General features: G+C 50.1%; 1 protein-coding gene across 3 annotated transcripts; it reads right to left on the reverse strand.

The window, feature by feature from the left end:
* Positions 1–5787: 5787 nt before the first annotated feature.
* On the reverse strand, positions 5788–12511 carry LOC148217375 (uncharacterized). 3 transcript variants are annotated; one of them, XM_088158725.1, is made up of 11 exons: positions 12318–12511; positions 12182–12226; positions 11961–12047; positions 11711–11747; positions 11284–11335; positions 10592–10706; positions 9051–10195; positions 8711–8809; positions 6951–7710; positions 6670–6751; positions 5788–6045 (listed from the first exon to the last, which is right to left on the reverse strand). In XM_088158725.1, the coding sequence occupies exons 1-7, from the start codon at positions 12336–12338 to the stop codon at positions 9098–9100; spliced, it is 1455 nt and encodes a 484-aa protein (XP_088014851.1). In that variant the 5' UTR covers positions 12339–12511; the 3' UTR covers positions 5788–6045; positions 6670–6751; positions 6951–7710; positions 8711–8809; positions 9051–9097. The 3 variants fall into 3 exon arrangements, with proteins under 3 accessions (XP_088014851.1, XP_088014849.1, XP_088014850.1); XM_088158723.1 differs by lacking the exon at positions 12318–12511 and having other exon boundaries at positions 12182–12313; XM_088158724.1 differs by lacking the exon at positions 12318–12511 and having other exon boundaries at positions 6939–7710; positions 12182–12313.
* Between the last annotated feature and the right edge of the window lie 11575 nt (positions 12512–24086).

Here is a 24086-nt window from a genome sequence, read left to right on the forward strand (position 1 = left end):
TCCTCAGTTGGCACCATGGGAACATCCCTTGGGGTGCAGGATCATCCTCCCAGTGCTTCAGGAATTGTCTGCAGGGTCCTGCAGTGCCTCGTGCTGCTCCCTTGCCAGAGGCACCACAGGCCAGGGGGGCACATCTGGGCTGCTGTGTCTGGGTGTGGGGCTCCCTGTTGTGGGCAATGAGGAGGGGCTGGAGAGGCTCTGCAGGACTGACAGGATGGGCTTTGGGGCTGTGTGGAGAAGCTGAGGGACCTGGGCTGCTGGACCTTGTGAAGAGGAGGCCCAGGGCTCATCCTGCAACTGCTCCAGGGGTGGTTTCAGAGAATCACAGAATCAGCAAAGCTGGAAAAGACCTTGGAGATCATCAAGTCTGACCCATGCACTGACCACCCCAATGACCACATGCACTGACCACCCTCACTAACCTCACCAATTGGCCATTCCCCAATGACCACAATCTCTGACTACAACCACTGACCACACTCCAATTAAAACCCAACTGACCCCATCCACTGACCACAAACCCTCACCACACCCCCACTGACCACCTGCATCAACCACATTCACTTACCACAACCATTGACCACACCCACTGACCACACCCACTGACCACACCCACTGACTACACTCACAGACCACCTCCACTGACTACACCCCAATGAGCACCTGACCACTTCCACTGACACCTTCCCACTGACACCTTCCCTGACATTACCTGACCACACCCACTCACCACAGCCAGTGACCACACCCCCCTGACCACACCCACTGCGAAGACACCAATGCCCACACCCCCCTGGCCACATCCAACTGACCACCCAAGTGACCACACCCACTGATCAAACCCACTGACCACTCGATATGGCCACACCCACTGACCACACCACACTGACCACAACCACTGACCACACCCAATGCCCCACCCACTGACCACACCAAGTGACCACACAACTGACCATTGCTTATTATATCACAACTGATCATATCACAACTGACCACACCCACGGACCACAACCCACTGAATTCTCCCACTGACCACACCCACTGCCCACTCCTGACCACAATCCACTGACCACTCAACTGAACAAAGTGACTGAGCACTGAACTGGCCATACCCTGACTGATCACATGCCACTGACCACACCAACTTACCACCCCTTCACTGACCACACCCACTGCCCAGACACCAATGCCCACACTGCCACTGACCACAGCCACTGATCACCTCCCACTGACCACCCTGTCCTGGTTTGAAAGACAGCTGTCTACTAGGGAAAGCAGGGCCTTCCCTTGAAATGGAGAAAGTAAATCCCTCCCTCTGAATTAGTATCATTTTGAAATGAAGGGTCTGTCAGGCAAAGATATGGGGATAGGAATAACAGTTCTTTACTAATATATATATAACAAGGCAAAACAAAACAACAATTATGAAATTAACAACAAACAGAACAGGAACCCAGTAACAGTTCTCTGTTCTCTTGGCTGCGGGGACTTTTCCCCTCTGGTGCAGTTACCCTCCCAGTTGGCAGTGAGCTCTGGCAGGTTCCTGGTGGACAGGGGCAGATCCTGCACAGCTGCAGGGGCACTGGGGTGATGGTGGCCGTGTCCCAGATGGGAAGGGTGGAGGAGAGGCTGTGCTCATGAATCCTTGGAGCAGTGTCAGTCCCAGTGCCCCAACAGGATGCTTGGAGATAGCAAACTGAAGCAGGAGAGCGTCCTAGCAGGGGTGTGGGGTCCAACACCAGAAGAGGCAGCTCCTGGCGTTGGGATGGCGGGGTGAGGTTTTCCAGTGGCCTTCCTCCTCCAACAGCCAAAGCAAGCGAGTGCCAGCAACAGCCCCCCACCCTCCTTTACCCTCTTCTCATCTCGCAGTGTTCCCACCCCTCCACCCCTGCCCTCCAAGAGAAACTCCTAAAGAAACCAGGGAGTCTCTCCCTCCCCCATCTCGAAGTCTCAAGGACCTAGCCATCAGTGCTCCTTAGCATATCAGTGGGAAAAAATTCCACAGGCAGAGAGGGAAGGAAAAAAACAACTCCCAACACCTCTTTACCCATGAGTTCTTCTGTCCTGGGGGTCTCTGTGGTGGTCCCTGGTGGTCGTGGACCCCAATGTTCCAGTTGGCCTGGCTGAGTTGGCAGGACATTGAAGCTGGTGAACTTCTGTGGAAGGAGCAGAAACCCTAACAGAGCCTCCTTGCAAAGCTATCCCTTAGATAAGAAATTGCTTACTTAGAATGACTAATACTAGAAATATTTCCCCCCTTTGCAAACCTCACTTTATCTCCCTGTGCTATAATTGGTCCATTTTCAATCCCCTTAGCAATTGGTCCCTTTTCTCTAAAATCCCTAAGTAGTTGGTCCGTTTTACAATCCCCTAAATAATTGGTCTGTTTTCAAGACACCCTGACCCTACAAAAGCCCCCGTTAGTACCTTGTCCATTGAATTGCTGCCTGGGACCCCTTCGTGGAAGAAATAAAGTGTCTGTGGAATCTCCCTGCAGCTTCCTCGGTCTCCTTCCTCTGCTGGCCAAAGGTACTTTGGAAGCAAGGCTGAAATCACAACATGGGCTGAAGGCCTGGACTCCAGGCATTGCTTGCATCCTCCTACCTCGTGGCTGAAATCTGCCTGAGACACCAGGAAAGGCTGTTCCTTGTGGGACATCTTATCCAGGCACGTTGTGGCAGCTCAGGGCCCAAACCCCAAAGCCCCGACAGCTACAAACTTCCAGTTCCCCTCCTTATACAACAGGCATTGTGCAGTTTCCAGAGGCCAAGGGTTCTGGAGAATAAGGATTGTGTCAGCTCACTTGTGTGGGCAATTTATCATCTGGTAACATGAGGTCACAGAGTGGGCTATGACATCACAGAGTGGGCTATGTGAGGTCACTGAGCAGCTATGGCATAGAGCAGACAATGACATCACAGAGCAGGCTGTGACATCACTGGGCTGCTTTGTGACATCACAGCAGGGCTGTGTGAGGTCACTGGGTTGGTCACTCTGCCCCAGCCCCCCTCACAGTTTCCCCAGACAAGTCCAATGCTGTTCATGCCCAGCAGGGTCCCCTGTCCCCCGGGATCCCCCTGCTCCACCTGGAGCCACAGCCTCCCCCAAGGATGTTCCACAAATCAACCCCAGAGCCTGACACGGGGACAAGGGGCCAGGGCTGTGTGACCAGGACATCAAGGTCGTGGATTATCCAGGTCACTGGGGCCTGGTTTGGGTTGCCCAGGGCAGGAAAGATGTCTGGCAGCTGGAGCAGGGTGAGGGAAGGGCCTCCAAGGTGGGGCTGGAGCCCTTTGGCTGTGAGGAGAGGCTGAGGGAGCTGGGCTTGTCCAGCCTGGAGCAGGGAAGGCTGAGGGGCTCCTCATGCCAACCTGGCAGAGCCACCCAGGAGCTGATGGAGAACACAGAGCCAGGCTCTGCACTGGGGGGGGGGCTGGAGGGGACAAAAGTCAATGGGTGGAAGGGGAATGAGGGGAGATCAGACAGGACATGTGGAAAACCTTTGTTCCCATGGGCTCAGACAGGTTCTGAGATGCTGCCCCATCCCTGGCGTTTCATTTTCAGGAGACCGAAATGGCTGGAGAAGGGAGAAGCGATTGGGGTGAACATTTAAAATTGCCGCATGCTGTGTGCTGTGTTGAAAAGAGGTGAATACTTTGTGCCTTAGTAAAGAAACACCCTTCCCCGCAGTGATTTTGACTTTGGGATTCGGGTTGTATGTGGCGATTCCTGGTTTTGGGGACGGTATTCCTTGTAACTCTTGGTGTTCGGGTTTAACCGGTCCCTGCCACCGCTGTCATTGTGTATTTTTGGATTTGAAATTGTGTATTTTAATACTGCCATCTTGTGACAAAAGTTACAATTGTAACAAACCGGTAATTCTGCGCTGTGTTTGCTGTGTTGTTACTCGGGCTGTGGTGTTGGCTGCTCTGTTGTACTTTGCTGATGGAAGTGGCTGCTGAAGCCAAGTTCAAAGAGCCCGGCAGTTTAGGCAAGCTCTTGCTCGATAGTTTTAGATTAAGCCAGGAGAGTTTTTGAATACAAAGGGCGAAAGGACAGTGCAAACCTAGCAGGACAAATTAAAATAATCTCTCTCCTGCAGCTGTGTGTCCTCAACCTTTTAAAAATTAAGGGGGGGGAGGTTCGTATTTGTGGACTGTCAGAGTTAGAGTGTGGTGGTTTGAGCATATTTTAAACCATGGCTAGAAGAATAGAAGGAGTCCCTTTCTCTCCCTGGTTTAGACTAAATCCTTGGGAATTTTTGTGAATCCAGGGAACTACTGGATAGAAAGAGGAAACGATCAGGTTCATCTGGAAGGAATATACAGAACCTCAGCAGGGAGGTTGGTAGCTTTGGACTGGAAAGAGAGAGTGTGGTCATTCAAGAGAGAAGAGGAACAGCTTGCTTTTGTGGGTGTTACGAGGCTTTTGGGGCTTCTGGAGGTTGGCACTCCACGTGGTTACTGTTACAGTGTAGGACTTGTGAAAAACGTTGGTCCCTGATTTATCGGTGTAAAACTCAGCTGTCCTGCCAAGAACTTTATTTTGCTGTCATGTTATCAGGCTGGCAGTTGCTTGTATGTGGGTGTCATTTGCCCTCTAGGGAAGAGAAGGGAGAACTTGCTTAGAAATTGCTGCACCCTAAGAGCCACAATTTAGGATGAATTGTAACAGAAAATAAAACTAAAACCCAAGATAAATAGTGCTAATCATGGAACACATTGTCTTCACATACAATAATAAATACACTTAAAGTTAGGCAATTCTTCTCCTGAACAGCCTGGTAATAACTCGATTTAGTAATTTTAGATGGACTGGTGCAATGTGAAAGGTGTTGATTTGCTTTAGCAGGATCTGAAATCCATGGGTGGATGCAGTTCAGAATCTCTGTGACTCCTTCAGCTGCAGCACTGAAATGTTCCTTTGCTCTGGGCAGTGCCCGAGTACAGCCAGACCAGCAGGAGTAGGGATGGATGTTTGGGATGTGTGCCCAGCTGACTCACCGGGATTCAAGATCCTGCTGTGTAAACAAGGCATGCATGGGATGGGAGCAGGCAGATTTTTAGATCCCGAGGGCCTTTTTGCACACGAAAAAACATAAGGAATTAGACTTGATTTTCTTGCAACTCAATAAAAAGTGATTGGCGTGTAGATGATACTAAAGAAAAGGAGAGAACCATGCCCAAGTCCTCTCCCACAGGAAGGATGCCCTACTTTGGTACCAAATTCTGCTCTTGGACACTCCCTGAGACCACCAGTGCTTGCAGGCAATTACCCAAATGCAAGATGTGCCTTATGTTCCACATTCAGCCACTTAATCTCTCCTTTATCAGAAGAGATTCCTGTCCCTGGAAGCTCTCAGACTCACAACAATGCCCAAGCAGTCCCAGGCACCCACTGCAGTTTCCCAGCCTCACCAACCCAAATGCCAAAAAGCAGCCCAAGTGTGAATCCTCCCTGCGAGTCCCATCCCTTCAGCACAGGAGACAGGCAGAGCTGTTTCCAGCCACACCTTGGGTGTCATTCTGCCACCCAAACTTGGGTCTGACAAGGCTGAAACTGAGCAAGACCCTCAGGAACAATCTGAGTGCAGATTTCCTGTCAGCAATAGGTGGCAATATTGTCCTGTTAGTTATTCATAATAGACAGGTTTATAGACCACCAGCACATGGGCCCATCCCGAAAATTCCTTGCACTTGGTTATTTTAAAGGCAGGTACCACCCTCCATCTCTTCTTTTGCAAGGCAGAAAAGCATTACCCTCAAAAAACACAAAGCTTTCCTGAGATAGCCAAAAGAACTTCAAACTGTATTTAAAACAAACCAAAAAATATGCAGGTGCTTTGCATTGAACAGTAAGAAAATGAACAAAACAAAACTGTTTCTGAGGCTCCAAAAGAACAGAGAACATGGAACTATTTACATCCTGGAGACCCAGTTAAGGCACTTGGGCTCCAGTCTCAGTCACTGTAAATTCTGTCTCGTTCAGTGGATGAGCTCAGGCCGGCTCCTGGTCACGTCTCTTGGCTTTGTTCAGCAGAAATCTCTGGAACAAAAGGAGGGATAGAGAAAACATTTGGTTAGATTCATCCAACAGGCACGTCTGGCAGAAGACACTCAATGACTGGAGTGACTTTACTCAAAGAGAACCTGCAGAGCTCTTTGACTTTCAGCAGCTGCCTCTCTATGGAGAGGATTTTTACAGCCTCCCAGCCCTTCTGCCAGGCACATCCCGATTTTTTCCTTTTGCAAGTTTGCCAGCAGATCATGGCAATGCATCCCTTTGCCCAAAGGGGCCCACAAAACTTTGTGTTTTATGGAAAATGACACTGCAAAGGCCCCGTGGGATGGCAGGTTACAGCTTCTGACTCTTCCCCACTGCTTGCACCACAGGACAACACGACATTTGTAATGACTAAACTGGACAAAAACGTAGCAGCAGCTCTAGGAATTCCTTTTGGCAAATGTTGGTCACGAGCCCAGCAAGGAATCAAAAGTCCAAGTGCTGCCCAGCTGTAGCTAAGCTACTCAGCAGGTGCTCTCCCCCATCCCTCCCTCTCTCTTTGCTCCCAAAATGAGGAATAAGGAAGCAGCAACTGGGGTGGCTGCAGGGCCAGCCCTGTTTGGTGTCTTCAGAAACTGCAGGCAGGGCTGTGAAACAAACACTTACTGCTCCAACTTCAGTCTCCTTGTCTTGTCTTCATTTGGCAGAGAAGTTGCTGGGAAAGGATTCTTCTCATCCCTGCAGATCCCTGAAAAACAACAGAGAGAAAGCTGATCAGAGAGGGATGCCTAAAGCAATTCCAAAGGCCGGCTATCCTGAATTTCCAGAGAAAATGTTCCTTTGTCCCAGGCATAGTCTGTGCTCCAGGATCTCCCCCTCTCGCCTCCTTCCCCAGCAATCCCTCCAATAATGGAAATGGAACCTTGGCTTCTCACTTGGCAACTCACAGTGCTTTGGAATCATTAAACTTCTCCCAGGCATGGAGAAATTCAGCAGCAGGTTTCCTTCTCAGTGGCTGAGAGAGCAGTGAGGGCTGGAAGGAGGAAAATTATCAGGAAAAAATGAGCTATTAGAAGGCAGCAAATACAGGGTGCACAGCCTGGCTTAACTCCCAGCCCCACCCTCCCCCAAACATCCTAAATCCCACACCCCAAGCCAACAGTAAACACCCAAATTTTAACAAGCAGCCAATAAAATCCAATTTTATAACCCAGAAATGCAAAGCTGCAAGGGCTATGAACTATGTTGTAAGCAAGCTATGAAACTTCAGGCCCTGGTTGCAGCCACACCCACAGGTTTGTTGTTTCTTATTTTTAAACAAGATTTAAAAGATTTCTGTTTAGAAACACACTCCTTTTTACACCAGTCTTGCATTTGCAGTTGGCTGCAATCAGAAAGAGTTACTTATCTGAGAGGATGTTTGTGAAGAGAATCACACAGCACGTGTGGGTTGCAGGAATCCTCCTGTCAGCTCTCCTGGATATCCATGGTGATGCCCTGGGGTTGTTCCCTGGGATCTTCCTCCACTTTCCTGTGCTTGGCTCCTGGTTCCTGGCAGGGTTATCCGTGGCAGGCAGGTCCAGGTTGTCAGTCTCGGTTCTGAGTCTCTTTTGGCTTGAGTTTGGTGCACGTTGTGCAGCAGTCACGGCCAGCAGTGGTGGCAGCACCACATTCTTCCTCTCAGCTTGGAATGAAGCTTCTGATGCTCTGCACAAGAGAAGGAAATTCATTAATGTGATGCACATACAATGTTCTTAAAAACTTGGCTACATCCTGTACCAGTTCTCACCAGTGTCTCAACTGGACAACGCTTCCAAAGCTGAGAGGCTTCAAGGGACAGGGACTTTTAATTGGCAGGGATTTTAACATTCAATAACACAATAGCCTAGCAGATTTCTGATCATCTGAAATCAGGATGACCAGGGAACTCTGGCAGCAAGAAGCAGCACCGAATAGCTCTCAGCCTTGGTTCACTACTGCTCATTTCCACCATTTTTAGTCAGCTCCTCAAAGTTTCTGAGAACACAGCAAGCAGTGAATCCCAGCTCATGGACTGGAGCATCAGAAGAGGAGGAAATGAAGTTAAATGCAGTGGGAAGGCTCAGATGTGGGGCTGCACTTCTTGCCTGACTCTGCTGTGCATGGGACAGTCCTCTCCCCTCTTTCAGCACCCACCTTTGCCATGCTTTGGTCCCTACACATTGCACACGTGCTCTCCAGCTGCTCTGCCTTGGCACAGCTGATGCTGCACATCACATTGGACACAGAGCACAGCACCATCCCCAACCTGATCCAGAGCCCTCTCTGCCCAGAAACACCTCCTGCCCCTCCCACTCCAAAAGCCAGCACATGACTAAGACAGCTGCTCATTTTCCCTAAGGAAAAGGGAGCAAAGAACTCCACAATTAAAGCTTTGCCATTCCTACTGCACTTGGAACATCCCTTCCCCCAGCCAAACACCAACCCAAACACCTCTGAGCTTCCAGAAAATGTCAGGAGGGAAAGGTTCCCTACCCTCACCCACCTCCACCTGCAGAGCTGCTTTCTGCACTGGTTGCTTCCAGCATGGAAAGGCCAATCTGCAGCAGGTCAAGTTGCAGAAGGCACACAAAATTGAAAGCAAACTCCCAAGGGTCTGGACAGAAGAAACAGTTCTTTTTCTCACCCTTCTGATTTAGATTTACACATCCCACCACTGCATACTCACTTCAGTTTACTGCACTCTTTGTTTGATGAAGGCTGAAATTTTGGGGGGGATTTTTTCTCATTCCTTTTTCTTCCTGGGAGTATCCCCCTTGTCGTCCCTCTAACAGGAAGAAAGAAAAAAGGGAAAAAAAATCAGTCAGGTCTTGAAAGTTCACATAAAGTACAGACCAGTACAGCTCCGTTTGACAGATTCTGGTTGAAAACAAAAAATAACACATGGAGCTGTCTTTAGAGGACAAAGATCATGGCTCTAGTGCCAACCTATGAAGGGAATCTCCACATGGGGTTTTCAAACACCACCTTGGTCATTGTCCAAACCCACCTCCCCTTGCCCCTCTCACCTTCTTCTTTCTAGGGGACTCCTCAGGATTCCTCATTTCTTTTCTTTTCAAGTCTGGCTTCCTCGCAGACAAGAACAACTTCTTCTCCCCAGGAGGTGAGGGCACTTTCTCCTTGTGCAAATCCCCAGTCCTGTGGCCATTGGGGATGAGGGCATCACTTCCTGAGCATCTCCCAGGAGCTCAGGCTCCAAAAACCCTTTGGTGTTGGCCTGGGGGCAGCCCTTGTGCTCTCTTTCCTCAGAGGGCTTGTGAAGTGCCAGCTTTGGGTCTTCACTGTCGGTTTTTGGCTTCTCTTTGACTTCCAGCTGATCCTTGCAGGGCTGGTCTGTGACCTCCCCAGGACCAGGCTCACTCTCCTCCTTCCTCACCCTTTTGGATTTGTTGTGTTCCAGGGGCTCTCCAGGCCTTTTGGTACCCACAGACTCCTTGGGCAAAGGCTCCTTGGTGAGCCCAGGAGGATGCAGGCAGCTCTGCTTAGTCTGAAGATGAGCTCGCTGAGGAGCCTGATCCACCTGGCCACTGCTCTTCTGGGAATCCTTTCCCAGGGAGCCAGAGCTCTTGGGACCATCCTTGGCCACTTGTCCAGAGCTCTTCTGAGGGTCCTTGGCCACTGGGCCACAGCTTTTGTGAGAAGTCTCCTGCTCTTGGCCAAAGCTCTTCTCTGAAGCCTTGGCACCTTGGACAGAGCAGGTGTGAAATTCCTTGGCCACTTTACCAGAGCTCTTGGGAAAATGCTTGGCCACTTGGCTCCAGCTCTTCTGAGAATCCTTCACTGCTTGGCCAGAGCTCTTGGGGAAATCCTTTTCCCTTTGGCCAGAGCTCTTGTGGAAATCCTTGGCCCTTTGGCCAGAGATTTTTTGAGATGTCTTGGCTGGCATGCCAGAGCTCTCCTGAGAGCCCTTGGCCACTTGCTGACAGGTTTGCTGGGATTTCTTGGCCACTTGGCCACAGCTCTCGTGAGGAGACTCCCTTGCCTTGGAGTGCTGCTGGCAGGAGCGGCTGCTGATGCCCTGCTCCTGCTTCTCACCCTCCTCACGTCCATTCCCACGGGCAATTTCCCTGGGACCCTGTCCTGGTGCTGCTCCTCGCTTTGCCTGGGCCATCAGGTTTCCAAGCCACCACTTTTTATCAGCTGGTGGCTCAGGCTGCCAACAAAAAGAGAAACGAAGGATTCAAGACTGATGCCTTTATGGGCTCTTTCTGTCCTAGCACAGCTCACCAGAGCCCAGGGACTCTTGCCCAGAGGTTGTAAGGTCTGGGCTTTGGCCTGTGAAGAATTACTCTAAACTAACAGGCCATGTGCCCTAACTTGCTCCTTGAGCACCATGGATGGATATTTGCTCAATAAAAAACCCATATTTGCCTGTGGGCAAATAGCTAAGCCTTCACTGGAGTGAGAGGGGTCTAACAAAGCAGTATTTGCAGGACACACCAGGCAGCATTTGGAACCAGAGGAGAAGTACAACATCTGCTTCCTTCCTAGGACACCCCCCTGCAGTGGGCAGGGGCTGTGGGAGCCTCTCCATGGTCTCTGCACTCACCTCAGGTGCTGGCAGGTCCAGCACCTTTGCAAGGTCCTCCTCACTGTCACTGGAGCTGACCTCTGGGTCATGGCCTGGGGAGCTGTGGCAGTCCCTGGAGCTCCCTGACTCGGAGCTGCTCAATTTTTCAATAAGAAAAAAATCATTGCAAAACTTCTTAGAAGTGTTTTCCTTGGGCACAGGAAATTACTTTCAAATTTCACAGCTACATTTCTATAGCTTTTGTAGCTGTAGCTTTACTCGTTCTGCCAGGCTTCAAAACCATACCCAGGAATGATCAGATTCAGCTGGTATCCCTTAGCATTTATTGCTGTCAATGGCATTATTAGCAGGTTGACAAGCACAAAGTGTGATATTAAGCACCACAGATTAAAAGAAGACTTTTTCAGTCTGGTACATGAAGACCTGGGGGCCTTTTCTTCACTTTCACTTATTTTGGTTTAAAACACAGTCGCTGTCATCATGACATGGTTTAGTGCACTTGGTGTTGTTGGATTAACTATAGGACTTGATCTTCAAGATCTTTTCCAACCTAAACCATTTCATGAGTCCATCAAGAAATAATAATTTTTCTGTTGGTGAAAATTCCCTGCATTGAAGTTTTCTGAGAAAAATCTGACTTAAGATAACCCAAATTTTTGTTCATTCCAGGTTCTTTTCCCAGCAGAGATTGGAACAGTCTGGTTACTTACAATGTTCTTGGCTCAGAACTCAGCCACGTTTCTGAAGCTGCACCAGCCCGCTCTGGAAATCAAGAATGAAAAGCTTGTGTTTATTTACCTGACCTGTAGCAGATTTTACCCTCTGGTCTCTGAGCACCAGATCAGGCAGGTGCTTTCTTCCAGGAGGGGCTTGCCCCTCAAAGATCAAGATTGTTCATCACTCCAGATGGCAGTGATGAACAAAATACTGCTTGTCCTCTGCTGAACTGCTATCTGGAGTTCCAGGTAATGATTGTTTACAGTTTCTTAAGCCATTCCTCAATTCACCCCTGCTCAGCAAAGCAGAAGAAATCATGCTGCTTCATCAGTGTGAACGCTTGATGGTCTCTGCTCCATATAACACACAAAATTACCTGTCAGCACACAAAGAACTGGGTTTTCTTTCATTTCTACTTACCCTGCTTCTGTGCTGCACATCCATCAGGTTGGGACTCCTAGAATGAAAGGACAAAGTAATTTAGCATGCAGCTTAACAACACATCTACTGACTCCAAAACTGTGTTAATGGCACATTAGGGGTATGTGCATTTTGGAAGAAATCTTTTGAAATCATTCTAAGAGCTGCCAAACAGCTGAGCTGGACTTCTGCTCAGCAGAAAGATCTTTTGTAATTTATCAGAAGCCCTGGGAAAATTGGGCTGGCTTACCTTTGTTGCCACTGCAAGTCTGGAAATCTCTGCTTTAGTTGGTGTCTGAAGAGGTGACAGGAGAGGTGACAGGGGGCTGCTCATGTCCTGCAAAGAGAGGGAGAGAAGCAGCTCTCAGGAGTTTTGCTGATGGACACAGAGGGAGTTTCAGCCTTCCAGAGCCAGAGGGTTCCACCTCCTCATGGATTTGTACAGGAGATCTGGTATTGAAGAGCACCCACCTTCAGGATTCCTTCAATGGACTGCACATAAACGTGCAGGATGTGCTGAAACAAGGAAGAGGGAGCAGTGAGAGTTTGTTTGGATATTTTACTCATTGGTAGCAAACAAGCAAGCACTCAGCAAACATTTGCTGACCAGCAGGTCTGGAAATGCCATGCAAGTCCATTCATAAAGAAATGCTAGTAAGGATTAAGAGCTGAAGCCACCACCGTCACCTCCTGTGAGATCAATGTCTGGCTTCCCTGGCAGTCAGGAAAGAGTTTCCATTGCTGACTTTTTATTCCTGTTCTCAAGACAGTCTGTTCCTGCAGTCTGCTCCCTTGATTGAATATCACTGTCCTGGGGTACAATGCAAAAATGTGTATTCTATCACCATCTGTTAAAATGTGGGAGGGGTGGTGATCCTTATCTCTGTGGGAGATATCCTCTGCTGATGTGCCATCTGATAAGATGGGGGGATGATCATCGTTATCTATTCACAACCCATCCCTCCTCCAGAAGATATATTCTGTTAATGGGCCATTAAGTCCTATTGTGTGACTGATAAGATTACATCACCCCATTGGGAGATGCCCCAACCAGGGGCAGGAGCCAAGCCTTTCCTACCTAGATAAAAAACTGGGGTTTGGGACCCGAGGGCAGACCTTTCTACTGGATCCCAGAGGAAAGTCGGACCTTTTTCCACATCATCGCTGGATCTTCGGAGGAAAACTGCACCTTCTACAGGAGCACTGCTTCAACAGAACCACATCTGTCATCCAGGAGGACTGCAGCCACCATTTATACGGACTGCTACCAACACCCTGACTGACAGGGTGTCAGGTTGTATTTCTGACTGTGTTGGTGGTTGTTTCTTTTATATTATTGCATGTATTTTATTTTTTTCTCTTTTCTCCTATTAAATTGTATTACTGACTTGGAGTCTCGCACTGGTTTTACTTTCAAACCAACACATTAATTGGCGCCCAACGTGGGGCACGAAGGGTGCTGAGGAAAGTCAGTATTACAATTTTGTTTTCACCATGATTCTCAACATGCTTACATGGGTTTTATATCTTGCTCTCTATATTTTTCCACACATGGGGAACTATCTGCCAGCTGTAATGCTCCTGTGTAGACCAGGATATGGTATAAAAATTGCTTTACTGGCCTATTATGTCTACTGCATGATAACCTCTGAGGCAATGAACATAATCCGGAATATATACTCGACTTTGTTTGCTTGTCCTAGTCTAGGTTGCTACATCCGGGGTTTTAACAATCACACCCAGCCCTTGGGGGGAGGGGTAAAGGATGATTTTTTCCAATCTTTCCGGCCTGATACAGTAGTTTTTGGAAATGTTGAGTTCCCGCTGGATGCTAAGGACAGCACAATATTGTTGTTAGTTCTGCTTTGTCTCCTCTGCACAGCCTTTACAGCCTACAACATGCTTAGAAACAGAACACTACATGGCGTATTGATGCGTATTCTTGAGGAAGAGGAAAAAAGAAACAAATCAACTTCGTCCACGACTGCACAGAATGTCACAAAGAGGAGAAGAACCAAACAAAAAGCAACAGTGCCCGTGTCTATGCAGACTGCCACAAAGGAGGAAAAAGCCAAAAGCGAAGCAACAGTGTCCGTGTCTACGCAGACTGCCACAGAGGAGGAAAAAGCCAAAAGCAAAGCAACGGTGTCCGTGTCTATGCAGTCTGCCACAGAGGAGAAAAAAGCCAGAAGCACCATCAGCATCTCCACACAAACCATCACTGAGCCAGAACAGCCTAGACCAGTAGCAGTTGCGCCCGTTCAGAAGAAGAAATCAAAGAGCAAATCAGTTCGCATAGTGACTGACGAGGACGTGGCAGGACCTTCGCACCCAGCAGAAGTGACAGAGCCAGAGATCATCACTCGCTCTCTATCCCTGGGTGAGCTGCGTGACCTGCGGAGGGAATTCACCCGCCAGACAAATGAGTCCATCTTGACCTGGCTGCTCCGCATCTGGGACGCTGCAGCCAATGACACCATTCTGGATGGATGTGAGGCCAGGCAACTGGGATCTCTGTCCCGGGATGTGGTTATTGACCAGGGGATTGGGAGAACCCAAGAAACTCTCAGCCTCTGGCGGCGACTGCTGACAAGTGTGAAGGACAGATACCTTTGTAAAGAAGATCTTCAGGTGCACCAAGGAAAATGGAGCACAATAGAACAAGGTATCCGATGCCTGAGGGAATTGGCCGTGCTGGAGATCATTTTCTCAGAAGATGAGAGATTTCCTAAGAGCCCAGACTGTGTCCGGTGCACGTCACAGATGTGGTTGAGATTTGCACGACTTGGACCAGAGATGTATTCCCGTTACCTGGCAACGCTGCAGTGGAGGGAAGGTGAGGACATGGTAGGCGTCTTGGCCAATAAACTAAGAATTTATGAGGACACTGTCACAGCCCCATTTCTTACCCATGTCTCATCCGTGGAAACACGGCTGGTGGAGCAAGTCCGAAGCCTGATTGAAGAGGGCCATCAGAAACTAAAAAAAGAACTTAAGGAAAACAACTACCAGATCTCTCCTGAACCAACAAGAGTTTCTGCCATTAGGAGCCGGCGTTCCTCAGGCAGGGAGAGAGGACACACTCCACGAGGTAACCTCTGGTTTTTCCTTCAGGAGCATGGAGAAGACATGAGGAAGTGGGATGGAAAACCCACCTCCTCCTTAGCAGCCCGGGTACGTGAGCTGAAAAGAGGGACACCTACCCCAAGAAGTTCATCTAGAGTCAATGCTGCTCCAGTCTCTCATGTACAGAACTCCAGACAGTATCAGAATGATGATATGACTGATCCTCTTGAAGGAACCTCAAGAACCTATTTACAGGGAGAGAGCAACGTGTACCAGGATCAGGAATAGAGGAGCCCTGCCTCTAGCCAGGTAGAGGAGAGGGATAATCGGATCTATTGGACTGTGTGGATCCGATGGCCTGGCACATCCGACCCACAAAAACATAAGGCTTTGGTTGACACCGGCGCCCAGTGTACTCTGATGCCATCAAAGTATGTAGGAGAAGAATCCATCTCTATTTCTGGGGTAACAGGAGGATCCCAGCAGCTGACTGTAGTGGAGGCCGAAGTGAGTTTAACTGGGAACAGGTGGCAGAAACACCCCATTGTGACTGGCCCAGAGGCCCCATGCATCCTTGGCATAGACTATCTTAGAAATGGATACTTCAAAGACCCAAAAGGATATCGCTGGGCTTTCGGAATAGCTGCTGTAGAGACAGACGACATTAGAAAACTGAACACCTTGCCTGGTCTTGCAGATGACCCCTCTGCTGTGGGACTACTGAGAGTTGAAGAGCAACGGGTACCAATCGCCAGAACAACAGTACACCGCCGGCAATACCGTACTGACAGAGACTCAGTGATTCCCATCCATGAAATGATCCGTAAACTGGAGAGCCAAGGGGTGGTCAGCAAAACCCACTCACCCTTCAACAGCCCCATCTGGCCTGTGCGTAAATCGGAAGGAGAATGGAGATTGACCGTAGACTATCGTGCATTGAATGAGGTGACTCCACCGCTGAGCGCTGCTGTGCCAGACATGCTGGAACTGCAGTACGAGCTGGAGTCCAAGGCAGCAAAGTGGTATGCCACTATCGATATTGCCAATGCATTTTTCTCCATTCCTCTGGCAGCAGAGTGCAGGCCTCAGTTTGCTTTCACCTGGAGGGGTGTGCAGTACACCTGGAATCGTCTGCCCCAGGGGTGGAAGCACAGTCCCACCATCTGTCATGGGCTGATCCAGGCTGCACTGGAGAAGGGTGAGGCCCCCGAACATCTACAGTATATCGATGACATCATTGTATGGGGCAGCACAGCAGGGGAAGTCTTCGAGAAAGGAGAGAAGATTATCCAGATTCTGCTGAAAGCTGGTTTTGCCATTAAGCGAAGTAAAGTTAAGGGACCAGCTCAGGAAATTCAGTTTCTAGGAGTCAAGTGGCAAGATGGACGTCGTCAGATCCCAACAGAGGGAATTAATAAGATCACTGCTATGTCTCCACCTACCAACAAGAAGGAAATACAAGCCTTCCTAGGTGCCATAGGCTTTTGGAGAATGCACATTCCTGAGTACAGTCAGATTGTGAGCCCTCTCTACCTGGTTACCCGCAAGAAGAACGATTTCCACTGGGGCCCTGAGCAGCAGCAAGCCTTCGCCCAGATCAAGCAAGAGATTGCTCATGCAGTAGCCCTTGGCCCAGTCAGGACGGGACCAGATGTGAAGAACGTGCTCTACTCTGCAGCCGGGAACCATGGTTTGTCTTGGAGCTTGTGGCAGAAGGTGCCTGGTGAGACTCGGGGTCGACCACTGGGATTCTGGAGCAGAAGCTACAAAGGATCTGAAGCCAACTACACTCCCACAGAGAAGGAGATCTTGGCCGCCTATGAAGGAGTTCAAGCTGCCTCAGAGGTGATTGGCACAGAAACACAACTCCTCCTGGCACCCCGACTACCAGTGCTGGGCTGGATGTTCAAGGGAAAGGTGCCTTCCACACATCACGCCACTGACACCACATGGAGCAAGTGGATTGCCCTCATCACTCAGCGCGCCTGTATTGGGAATCCAAATCGCCCTGGGATTCTGGAAATAATTACAAACTGGCCTGAAGGTGAGACTTTTGGATTGTCTTCTGAAGAAGAAGAGGAGCAAGTGGCACGTGCTGAGAAAGCCCCACCATATAATGAGCTACCAGAGACTGAAAGACGATATGCCCTCTTCACTGATGGTTCTTGCCGAATTGTAGGCACTAACCGAAAATGGAAAGCTGCAGTATGGAGCCCCATACGACAAGTTGCACAAGCTACCGAGGGACAAGGTGGATCGAGTCAGGTCGCAGAGCTAAAAGCTATCCAGTTGGCTTTGGATATTGCTGAACGAGAGAAGTGGCCAAGGCTCTATCTCTACACTGACTCATGGATGGTAGCTAATGCTCTGTGGGGTTGGCTGGATCGCTGGAAAAAGGCCAACTGGCAACGCAGAGGGAAACCCATATGGGCAGCTGAGATTTGGCAGGACATTGCTGCCCGAATAGAGAAACTGACCATAAAGGTTCGACACGTGGATGCACATGTACCCAAAAGCCGGGCTAATGAAGAACATCACAACAACGAGCAGGTGGACCGAGCTGCCAAAGTGAAAGTATCACAGGTGGATCTAGACTGGCAGCACAAGGGAGAATCATTCCTAGCTCGTTGGGCCCATGATGCCTCTGGTGATCAGGGGAGAGATGCGACGTACCGATGGGCCCGTGACCGAGGGGTGGACCTTACCATGGACAGCATCTCACAAGTCATCCACGACTGCGAGACCTGTGCCGCAATCAAACAGGCCAAGCGGGTGAAGCCTCTGTGGTATGGTGGACGATGGTCAAAGTACAGGTATGGGGAAGCCTGGCAAATTGACTACATCACCCTTCCCCAAACCCGCCAGGGCAAACGCTACGTACTGACCATGGTGGAAGCAACTACAGGATGGTTAGAGACCTACCCTGTGCCTCATGCCACTGCCCTGAACACCATCTTGGGCCTAGAAAAACAAGTCCTTTGGAGGCATGGTACCCCTGAGAGAATTAAATCAGACAACGGAACCCATTTCAAGAACGGCCTTATCAACACGTGGGCCAAAGAACATGGTATTGAATGGATATATCATATTCCTTACCATGCGCCAGCTGCCGGGAAAGTTGAACGGTGTAATGGACTCCTTAAGACTACTTTGAAAGCACTTGGTGGTGGAACCTTCAGAAATTGGGAAATGAACTTGGCCAAAGCCACCTGGATGGTTAACACCTGAAGGTCCATCAATCGAGCCGGTCCTGCCCACTCTGAACCCCTGCACACAGTGGATGGAGACAAGGTCCCTGTGGTACACATGAAAGGTATTTTAGGAAAGACTGTTTGGATTAATCCCACCACAGGCAAAGGCAAACCAATCCGTGGGATTGTTTTTGCTCAAGGACCTGGTTGCACTTGGTGAGTAATGCAGAAAGATGGGGAAACCCGTTGTGTACCGCAAGGAGACCTAATTTTTAGTGAGAACTGTATGTAAGGTTTTATTTCGTATTATATATCTGTAAGAGGGTATTGGTTTGGGTGTGATGTAGATGGTAATAGAATAAGGGGTGGATTATGTCCTGGGGTACAATGCAAAAATGTGTATTCTATCACCATCTGTTAAAATGTGGGAGGGGTGGTGATCCTTATCTCTGTGGGAGATATCCTCTGCTGATGTGCCATCTGATAAGATGGGGGGATGATCATCGTTATCTATTCACAACCCATCCTTCCTCCAGAAGATATATTCTGTTAATGGGCCATTAAGTCCTATTGTGTGACTGATAAGATTACATCATCCCATTGGGAGATGCCCCAGCCAGGGGCAGGAGCCTAGCCTTTCCTACCTAGATAAAAAACTGGGGTTTGGGACCCGAGGGCAGACCTTTCTACTGGATCCCAGAGGAAAGTCGGACCTTTTTCCACATCATCGCTGGATCTTCGGAGGAAAACTGCACCTTCTACAGGAGCACTGCTTCAACAGAACCACATCTGTCATCCAGGAGGACTGCAGCCACCATTTATACGGACTGCTACCAACACCCTGACTGACAGGGTGTCAGGTTGTATTTCTGACTGTGTTGGTGGTTGTTTCTTTTATATTATTGCATGTATTTTATTTTTTTTTTCTCTTTTCTCCTATTAAATTGTATTACTGACTTGGAGTCTCACACTGGTTTTACTTTCAAACCAACACACCAGTGTTGTCCCCTCCAGTATTCTTCCAGACACTCCCAGTATATCCCAGTTGCCCACAGCATGCTCATTCCCAGTCATTCCAGAGTCCCCAGTTCCAGTTGCCCCCAGGATGATCTCACTCATTCCCAGTATATCCCAGTTACCTCCAGCACACACCTGTCATTCCCAGTTGTTCCCAGGAGCCCTCAGTGTGGTCCCAGTCACTCCCAATATGTCTGTGTTCCAAGTGCTGCTCCCAGCCCTGATCCATGGGGATGGGAATGTCCCACTCCCTTCCCAGGGCAGAGTCACACCTGAGCCAGGTGTGCAGGGCAGAACCTTGCACTGAGCCCAAGCACTGTCCCACCTGCAGGATCTGCTTCCCCTTGGCCTCTTCCTCCTGTGGCCCCAAGCCCAGCTTGGTGCTGAACAAAGGGGCTGGGACGGGGTCATCCCCCTCTGCCCCCTCCCCAAATTCCCTCCTGGGGGAGCAGGAGCTGGGGCAGGAGCCCTGTTGGGAGGGAAAACGGGGTGACACCAGGATGGGAGGGGGGGTCACACATGCTCTGGGGGGACACACACGGCCCCTGGGGACCCCTCTTCACCTTCTTCCCCAGCACCAGGAGGATGAATCCAAACATGGAGACCCTAAACCCTGGGGCGGGCTCTGGTGGCAGTTTTGGGGTGCTGAGTGGGGGTCACAACTGCCCTAAAATCCCCTCCCAGCCCCACAGCCACTCCTGGATCCCCCAAAACACCCCATAGTTTCTGGCCACAACGAATCCCCAGCCGCTCCCTGCAACATAAATGCCCCAAAAAAACCCAAAAAAAACCCTTTCTGATCTTCCCCAAGATCCACCCAAATTCTCTCACAAGCCACGCAGCCCTGCCAGGACCCCAGAACTCACAACCTCCCCCAGAAGGCCCCCATACCCCCTCCCAGAACCACAAATGCCCCCAAGAGACACAAAAGCCTCTCTCAATTCCCCCAGGAGTCCCTAAAACCCCTCCCAGCCCTCCATGGCACTGACCAGGAGAGGCTGGGGGACAGGAACATCCACAGCCCAGAGCAGCTCGGGCACTTTAGCAGGGATTTGGACACTTTAGGGGAGACACCCCAGATGGGGAGACCCAGGCCAGGAACAGACAACTGGAATTCCTGGAGAACAGGCAGGCTCAGGTGGACATGTTCTGCTGGAACAACTACAAGATCATGGCCATGTCCCTTGGCTTGGATGGTCCCAGAGCACATCAATTCTCCTGAATATTCCCCTGAACCCCAAATCCATCCTCAAATACCAGTAAAAGGATTCAGCTTAAGATGTCTTTGCTTAATTTTAATATTTTTATCCCAATTCAGAGTGTTTTAATGGGATAAACATGGAAATTATTCAGGTAGGAAAATATCTCCAAGATCATCCAGCGTTCCTTGATGCCTGCAGATAAAAATCACAGAGTAGATGAGATTTTTTGGGCTGTAAAGTCGAAAAATCAGCTCCTCTCAATTAATTTCCAATGTCGATCAGAGGCCTGATGGATGTTCCTGCCACTGCATTCATCCAGGTGCCTGTGGGGAGCCAGGAGGATGTGGAGAGCACCAGCCAGGTGTCTGCCCAACCTGGATCACTGAGAATGTGGGTCACCAGGGCTCTGCCCAGCATGGATCCTGTGATGGAGGATGAATTTGGGGCAGTGCACGAAGCTCTTCCCACACTCGAGGCACTCGCAGGGCCCCTGTTGGTGTTTGGTCCAGTGAGAGCTCTGGGTCAAGCTCTTCCCATACTGGGGACACTCGTAGGGTTGTTCCCTTGTGTGGATCCTCTGGTGACAGATCAGATTGGAGCTCTGGGTGAAGCTCATCCCACATTCTTACACTCGTAGGGCCTCTCCTCTGTGTGAATCCTCTGGTGCAGGAGGAGATGGGAGCTGGTCTGAAACCTCTTCCCACACTCGGGACACTTTTAGGGCCTTAAAAGCAGCAACAGTTAAACGTAACAACTTAGCAAAAGAACAACATTTAGCAGCATTTAACTCAGCTTGTACCTCATGACTTAACCTTACTGACAGCCTGACTGACTCAGACACCCAAGGCACTCAAACCCATCAGAGAGCAGCATTTCTGCCACATTTGCCAGGGCACAGGCACTCGTGTGTGCACACAGACAGAGAGAGTCAGTGCCAGGGAGCTGTGAGGAATTCCCCTGGAGGGCAGGGAAATGCTCCCTCCTAATGCTTTGGCATCTCCCAGCGGTGAAGGGCTGAGCCTGGAGGAGTGGGGGATTGGCCCAGGCTCCGTGGTTGTTCGGGGATGCCCCGAGTGCAGCAAACAGGAGAGTTCCCGGCTCGGAGAGGCCCCGCTCAGAGGGAGGTGCTGGCCCAGGAGAGCTCCAAGGGGCTCCTTGTGGAGCGCTGTTTGTAGGGCCCCAAGGGAGGGGCTTTGGGCACAGCAATGTTTCATCCTGGCCACACTTGCCATCCACAGCTTTCTTTGGAAGGGTGAGAACAGGGATGTTGTGCCACTGAGGGAACAAAACCAGTTCCAGGGCTGCTCCTAAAGGAACCAGGAGCTCGTTGGGAGCAGACAGTGTTTGTGCTGAGCTCCAGCGGAGCTGAACCCAGAGGCTGTTGGCCACGGCTGAGCCCCAGCGAGCATTTCTCAGGTGGCAGGGTGGGCTGAGAAGGGCAGGGGGGAATGCACCAGCACAGGGACCATGGAACCATTTTGACACTGTGGGGACTCATGGAATCATGGAGACCACTGTGACATTCCTGAGCATCATGGAGACAAGGGGACCTTTGTGATGCGGTTGTGGCTCCATGGAATGTTTGGATCATTGTGACATTGAGATCCCATCAAACCAAGGGACCATTGTGACACTGCAGGCCCTCCTGGAACCCTGGAGAGCATTATGACACTTTGGGGTGTCATGGAACTAAAGGGTGACATTATGACACTGTGAGACCCTGTAAGGGTCGGTCCGAAGTTTCCCTCGATTTTTGCCTCCCGACCGTCGCAAGGAGACCTTGAGGACCCCCACCCAGGCTGACTCCGAACAATGGTTTACTGGCCAGGCCAGGTGGATGCTCATGACTGTGTGCTGGTGTATTGTGTTCACTGGACTGTGCTGTTGTGACACCAACCAGAGACTGTGTTGCATCAACTGAGGACTGCTTGTCCGTACCTGTCTCCTGCAGCACCACACAATGGCCCATAAATCTTCCCACCTTTTGGCCAGAAGCCACTCACTTTGGAGAAGGACTATAAAAGAGCGACCCTCTGGAAAGAACCCTTTGAGATCTCTCCACTGATGAAGACCCCTGAGATCTCCCCACGGACGAGGACTCGTCTATCGGATGACCCGTGAGGACGCCCGTCTCGTCTGTTGGTAGCTATTCTCCCATCCCTTCCTTTCCTTCCCCTTTCCCTATCCTATACCTCTCCCCTTTACCGTAACTGAATTGTTGGCATTTGATGAAATGCATTGCTGTTGTTGATTAAACTGATTTTCTGTTGTTGAATAAACTGATTTTGTTCCCTTGCATTTTGCCTGTTTGCACCTTTGAGATCAAAAGAACCATCACGACCCCCGCTCTGCATTAATAGGGGATCGTGACACCTTCCCTGCGCCCTAAAAAGCCCGGTTAGACCTCCCCAAGTTCCCCCAGAGTGCTCCCGAACCGTTCACGTTCTCTCCTGAGGACCTCAAATTGCGGCTTGGATGCAAAAGTATCCCCGAATTGCCTTTCCGGGCCCCCAAACACCGAGCTACTTCCGGGACTACAGCTCCCATCATGCTCCGCGGTACCCGTAGCGTGCCATTGCAGCCGTGACGTCATCTCCGGTCATGCCCCACCCCTCACTGAGACACTTTGGAGCTGCGCCTACAACTCCCATGGTGCTCCTCAGCTCCTTTGAACCATGTTATACCTGTGCCTACAACTCCCATGAACCCCAGCGCCCCAGAGAGCCCCTTAGAGCCTCCCAAGTGGCCGCCCGGATCCCCAAGTGTCCATCAGAATCCCTCAGTGCCGCATCGAATTCCCACCCGGCTCCCCCAGAGTGGCCCCTTTTACCCTGTCTGAGAAAATGATTAAAAAAAGCAGCACTAAAGGAGTAAAAATAGGACTTATAAACATAAAGAGGGAGGAATCAATACCCAATAGTGGTTGAGAGGAATGTTGAATTTGTCTTTACAAATGAGTTGTGGATCAGCCTGTAGATAAGGCTAGCACTGAGAGATAAAAGAAACAATGGGATGGATTCCACTGATTGATGAATGGAAAGAGATATTTGCCTTTACAAACAAACTGTAGGGCTGCTGATAAATGAAATTGGATATCGAAAGATGAAAGAAGCAACGGGGGGAAAACTATGAATTCTATAAGAATTAAAAATTAAAAGGGAGGATTATACATTAAAGGGGAATTTCAGGTATCAGGCGTTCCGGGAAGTCTGTGCCTCTCAAGTACCTCAGCCAATGGGGAAAGAGAGAGGGAAATGCGGCCGGGAAAATAGGATAAAAAGGAGGCTGTGTCCTCTGAAAATTTGAGAGATCCCAGGGGAATGTCCCATGGCCTCTCCCTTTATTCGAATAAAGCAAAAAGGACTCCTCTGTCTCCTTTTTGGACATAAACCTCTGGTGTTTGTGGATTAATTTTCCTGACAATTTGGGGGCTCGTCCGGGATCTTTCCACCGTCCGGGGCGGCGGGTGGCGAGCGGAGCTGAAGGCGCCTCACCCAGTTTCGGTGATCAGCTCCCCTTGGTGCCGGCCGGCACCGGGCGATTGATTGGGTTCCCGAGACTGTCCAGGAGACAGACGAGTGGCGGACCAGGGGGGTCCGTGAAGAGTCCGCAGGGAGGGACTACTGAAAATCTCACCGGTGAGTAAAATGGGATCTTCGGGGAGCAAACCTGGGAGGGCACCCATGGAGGGTAGCACAGGTAAAACGGGGCACCCAGAGAGGGTTGGAAAGGTGAAGCAGCGAAGGGGCCCCGGGAAATGGGATGACGATCCCATAATACCCCCGGAGAGTCCCTTGGGGTGAATGCTGAGGTCTTGGGAGAGATTGTATATTCACCCAGAAGTAACTATGGAAATGATGGTAAAATATTGTTATTTTGTGTGGCCAGAGTATAAGTTGG

The sequence above is a fragment of the Sturnus vulgaris genome, unplaced genomic scaffold, assembly GCF_052056855.1.
Source record: "Sturnus vulgaris isolate bStuVul1 unplaced genomic scaffold, bStuVul1.hap1 Scaffold_85, whole genome shotgun sequence".
NCBI classification, from domain to species: domain Eukaryota; kingdom Metazoa; phylum Chordata; class Aves; order Passeriformes; family Sturnidae; genus Sturnus; species Sturnus vulgaris.

What these genes read in the sequence shown, in the direction of transcription:
- LOC148217375 (XM_088158723.1), bottom strand. Translation starts at nt 12,277, where the DNA reads ATGAGTAAAATATCCAAACAAACTCTCACTGCTCCCTCTTCCTTGTTT. An exon ending in AGTTCTGAGCCAAGAACATT is followed by an intron (nt 10,707 to 11,283) that starts GTAAGTAACCAG and finishes AAAATTGAGCAG; the next exon opens with CTCCGAGTCAGGGAGCTCCA. An exon ending in TGGACCTGCCAGCACCTGAG is followed by an intron (nt 10,196 to 10,591) that starts GTGAGTGCAGAG and finishes TTTTGTTGGCAG; the next exon opens with CCTGAGCCACCAGCTGATAA.